The sequence below is a fragment of the Atta cephalotes genome (genome assembly GCF_000143395.1).
Source record: "Atta cephalotes unplaced genomic scaffold scaffold00005, whole genome shotgun sequence".
NCBI lineage: Eukaryota > Metazoa > Arthropoda > Insecta > Hymenoptera > Formicidae > Atta > Atta cephalotes.
In genome coordinates this window covers 8,659,379-8,664,504 of record NW_012130069.1, presented here as the reverse complement: position 1 = coordinate 8,664,504, position 5,126 = coordinate 8,659,379, and the positions used below count along the sequence as shown (strand labels likewise).

The 5,126-nt window shown below is 32.1% G+C and overlaps 2 protein-coding genes across 2 annotated transcripts in view; both read right to left on the bottom strand.

Annotated features, from left to right (window-relative positions):
* The window catches only part of LOC105626477 (odorant receptor 4-like), a 3,016-nt gene extending 917 nt beyond the window's left edge, over positions 1-2,099 (bottom strand). The window contains exons 1-3 of the mRNA XM_012207777.1: positions 1,782-2,099; positions 1,402-1,617; positions 942-1,061 (exon numbers count right to left, since the gene is read on the bottom strand). Of these exons, the coding sequence (XP_012063167.1) occupies positions 942-1,061; positions 1,402-1,617; positions 1,782-2,099 (654 nt within the window). The remainder of the gene's footprint in view (positions 1-941; positions 1,062-1,401; positions 1,618-1,781) is intronic.
* A 1,180-nt stretch (positions 2,100-3,279) lies between these two features.
* Positions 3,280-4,423, bottom strand: LOC105626653 (putative odorant receptor 92a). Its single transcript, XM_012207947.1, has 5 exons — positions 4,397-4,423; positions 3,938-4,165; positions 3,769-3,882; positions 3,397-3,552; positions 3,280-3,330 (listed from the first exon to the last, which is right to left on the bottom strand). Exons 1-5 carry the CDS (start codon positions 4,421-4,423, stop codon positions 3,280-3,282), a joined length of 576 nt encoding a protein of 191 aa, XP_012063337.1.
* Positions 4,424-5,126: the final 703 nt, after the last annotated feature.

Genomic DNA, 5,126 nt, shown 5'->3' with positions numbered 1-5,126 from the left:
AATAATAAGTTAATAAGTTAGTAGTACGTAACTATAATATAATAATAATAATACTACTACGTACGTAACGTATATATATATATATATATATATATATATATATAATAATATATATATATATCTCTCTCTCTCTCTCTCTCTCTCTCTCTCTCTCTCTCTCTCTCTCTCTCTCCCTCCTCCCCCATACACACACATACACACACGCGCGCGCGCGCACGCATATATATCATATTCATAGTTATTCGAACTGAATGCGCACCGAATTGATTTTTCAGACTTAAACGCAATTAAACTACTGTAATAATATCACGAATTAAATTAAATTGACAAGTAATTTTAAATAATTTGATATTCAATCAGGTATCATATTAGAAAGAAATGTTAATGTATTGAAAAGCTGTAAATATATTTATTGCGAAAAATATAACCTCAGCCGGGAGTCAAACTCAAATCTTCTGTATTCTGAACGAATCCTAAGCCTTTGAATGCGTGGCAAGCAGCGCACGAGACTACTATGCCAGATATCCCGAGTGGTTCAATTCCAGGCAGAACTGAGAAATTCTTTCGAACACTCGTAGCTCCTCTCGGAAGGCAATAGTAAACCACCGAGAGTATCCTTACCAAGAGCATTTCTCTAATAAATCGTTCGGAATTGACGTTAAATTGTAGATTCTGTATGACTGTGTACAACCAGCGTGCGCATCAGCATGCAGATGATATGAGAGAAGTCATCATGCTCGGCCATGAGCAGCAATAGGACTGAAGATGAGTTCTAAGCCTTTAGACTACCGGCCTTAGTAATATTCTTCGCAAATCGGTATAAAGTTTTTATATACATATATGTATATATATATACCTATTATACATATGTACATACGTATATCTATTCCAATCCAATATAATAGAAAAAATATTGATAAAAATAAAAGCTGCATGCTTACCTTAGTGCTCAAATACTCGCCGGCGAAACAAAAAACAAAAGCTTCTATTGTCACTGCAAAATATGGTATAATAAATTGTACCAATATCTCGAATTTACTCGTCATGTTCATATCTAAAGACTGAAATGTTAAATAATGTTTGCAGATAGTAAAATAATATTAGAATTGGATAAATTGGATATTTGCATAAAAAATATATTTTTAAAATTATTATTTAATTATTATTATTATTATTACCAAATAAATATAATAATATTGCATTTATCTTAAAATTACATTGTGAAAAATTAAATATTGAATAACTGACTTATCTCTTTCTTAGATACTATAAAAAAGTATTTTTAATAAATATAATTAACATGTTTTTAATTAAGCATATTTTCGGAATGTACTTCTTTTTTAGATAATCTTGGATGACGGATAGTTTTTATTCTATAATAACTGCAGCAATCTTACTCACTATCACGACCATGAATCCTATGGCGCAAATAACAAAAGTATTCCATACGAACTGCAATAAAGCAACAAATGAAAAAAAGCTTTCAATATTTTTCGACAACGATATGATCTTCTGGTGTCTTACGACGAGCGATTTAGTGGAGCTAGATTTGGTTATGGAAGGAATCGCTTTTAACTCTTGACACATGATATCGATTTGTCCGCTTACGTGAAGTACCTATAATAAAAACTAGGATTTCAGGCAAGATACAAATCCAATGAAAACTTTAATTTAAAAAAATTTAGCTAGAGTACATTTTAAATGGCATTATGTTAATCTTATCGGATATAAATTCAACTAAAGGATTTTAAATTAAATTTCCAACTGTTTTTTTAACTTACCAACGTTAAAATCAAAGCATTTAATATTGCTATTATAATCGCCGTTTTTAACACATGGAAAAACAATCCCACGCCAACGAGCTCGTAAACGGGCGTTTTATAAACATCGAACGGAAATTGTATCTGTATCGGAAACTTGCGAAACTGTCCGTTTTTAGAACGTGTATATTCATGTACGTAGCTCTCGATAAAATATAGAAAAGTGGCAAGAGCGTTAACGGATATCATGGCATTGGAACAACGGTGCGCCAAATTAGCCTTGTTCATCATCACGCATTCACGCAAATTAGTCCCACTATCCTTCCAATCATCATCCATCGCGATCAAAATATCCGCAAATATCCTACGACCGACCATCGATCAGTGTCTTTTAAATCATTTAGAAACGATCACTAATCGAGCGATCGCTAATCTTACCGACGATTAAACCAGAAGCTGATTAATTTCAATATTGTCAGAGTGTAATCCAAAGTGAGACCCAATCCGTCCATCAGCTTGGTCAGATTGTTGAAATCGAAATGTTCGTAGACATAGGAATACTGAAAGTATTGCATCACAACGAGAGTTGTCATATAAAAGAGCCAACAAAGCATTCCGTATGAGGCACCAGGCCATATACCGATCAAACTAAGACCCATCTTCAACAACGGGCTGATGGTACTTCTCAACATAATAGTATGTAACGTCACATTGAACCATCACTCCGGAAAACCACACACGTCGTCCCCTTCCAACGAGTTGAATAACAACTGTACGAGAAGTGATATCGCGAAGAAAACACGACAATCGACTCCCTCAGTCTAGCTCTGCGGTGTATTCCCCTCCATAATGTCACACACAAGGGAGATAGAGCAATTTTACGGGGTGAAACTACTATGTTTATGCGAGCAACGATCAACCGTAATTACGCAGTATAAATTGAACGATAAAGTGCTAAATTGCAATAATAAATTAACAATCATATGATAAACGTTTTAATGCAAAAAAAAGAAAAAAACGATCATTTATCTAGATACACGTGTATCTTTACGCAAATAACTGTTTTTAAAAATGCAAGCTCGTATGTTCACCGTTGTTGATAATTTCTCTACAAAAGCGTTGAAAAAAGACCGTATGTTCCTAATACATCTAAAATTTTAATATTTCCAAGATATAAGATATAAGAATTATACAGCACATTGTGTAATTCACCAAATGACAGAATATTTACATACATTTACGAAAAGAAAAGGAGATATCACAGATAAAAAGGTTAAACGTAAACTGTACAGAAAAGACATAATAAGGAGATATATTTTATGTAAATTAACTCCTAATATTATTATTTAAATATATATATATATACATATATATGTTCTATACAATCTATATGTTATATACAATCCATTTTCGTCGCGTTTCTGTAACAAATGTCTGTTGAAAAAGTTCATAACAGGTTATTTATCACCAGCGCGGAGCGCTTTTATTAAAACTGTGGACTAATAATTTTTTTTTCGATTCAATACATAGCATGCAATACAGACATGTACGAAGCAGAAGCTTTCATGACCTAAAAATGATTTTGTTTAAAAGACATGAAAAATGAAGAGATGCATCTACATTGCCGATATCTTACGCTCATAAATCCTTCTAAAGTCAGATCAAAAATTTTCCCTGCAGTGATTGTCAGTCGCTTTTGAGATCTCACCATTATTAACAACAAAATCCGACTATCGGATGGTATCATGTTGTACCAAAGTGACTCATATATTGCGTCGCTAATCGATTTACTCTGAAAAGTAATCTGAGTTCAAAATATATAAATATAAATGTTTAGATTGTTTGAAAATATTTATTATATAGCTGTCAATAAATTGATAAATTATTTATACTGTAAATGTATTTCTATTTTTTAATTTAATTAATTTATTATTATTTACAGTTTTAGAACAAATAAGAAAAAATATATAATCACATATTTTACTAGTAAGAAACATTTCTTTCTCACCTTGGAGCTTAAAAATTCTCCTGCGTAGCAGAATACGAAGACTTCTAATGTTTTTACGGTATAAAGAAACATTGACTTTATTAAAACCATTATGCCTTTGTTACTACTGACAGCCTGCGAAAGAAAGTAAATTATCGATCAGAAGATCGAAGCAATTGATATTTCTTACAAGTATAATCATGAAACCGCAGAAGCAGATGATTAAAGTATTCCACAGAAGTTGCAGCAACGCAATAAACGAAAATAGAGTTTCGATATCATTCGACAAAGTAATAATCTTTCGGTGTCTATGAATGAGATCACGAAGTACAATTAAAGATGTACCAAGTTTATCGTTGGTGTGTACGTCCATTATGGCTTGCCGCATGATGTCAACCTGACCACCTACATGAAGTATCTGTAAATATAAAACAATGACATTATCTAAATTAATAAAAAAATTGGTTCTGTAGAAATGATAATTGTATTTGTGTATTAATATTATAAGTATGAATATTATAAGCCAAGCTCGCTTTGATCAAAAATAGTTTTCTTCTAATTTCTAATAAAAAATTGTTTATCGACAATTACAGAATATTTTTGTATTTAAAATTGCAAAAAGATTTGAAATAAATAGTTGTGTACTTACCAATGTAGCAAGTAACGCATTTATCATACCTACTACAGGGGCTATCAACATTAGAAAAAAAATTTGCCCAAAAAGGATACACTCAAAAACCGGTGATTCTGAGACCACAAAAAAGAATTGCATTTTGACTGGGAATTCTCGTGTTGAAGCTTCGCTGTCAGTATTTATCGTGCGAAACATGTAAGCACCGATGGATAAGGAAAAGCCAGTTAGAAAGTGGAGACCAATTAGCACGACAGAATAACGACTTGACTGATTTGCGATTGCCATCATGGTGGAATAAGAATCACTGACAACGCGATCATTCCAGTCTCTTTTCACTGCTGCCACGATATTATAGAATGTCCTGCAGATAGCATTATCTTATTGAATAACTGCTGCACACATTAATTAGTATCAAAAAAAAAACTTCAAATGCTAAGAACGTTTAAATATGTAACTCTATAGAAAATATTTATATTAAGTGTTAACTTCATTAATTATATGCTAAAATTGTACGCAGTTATATGCCTTCAAAAATTCCTGGACAACAAATGTCGTTCAAAATTCAAGTAAAAGTTATATTAAAATTGTTTTTACATCAATATTATATGATAAAAAAGCTATTTTCATTTTTTCTCTTATTCCCTTCCCTCCACCTCTCTCTCTCTCTCTNTNTNTCTCTNTCTCTNTCTCTCTCTACTACTACTACTACTACTACTACTACTACTACGTACGTTACGTTACGTCG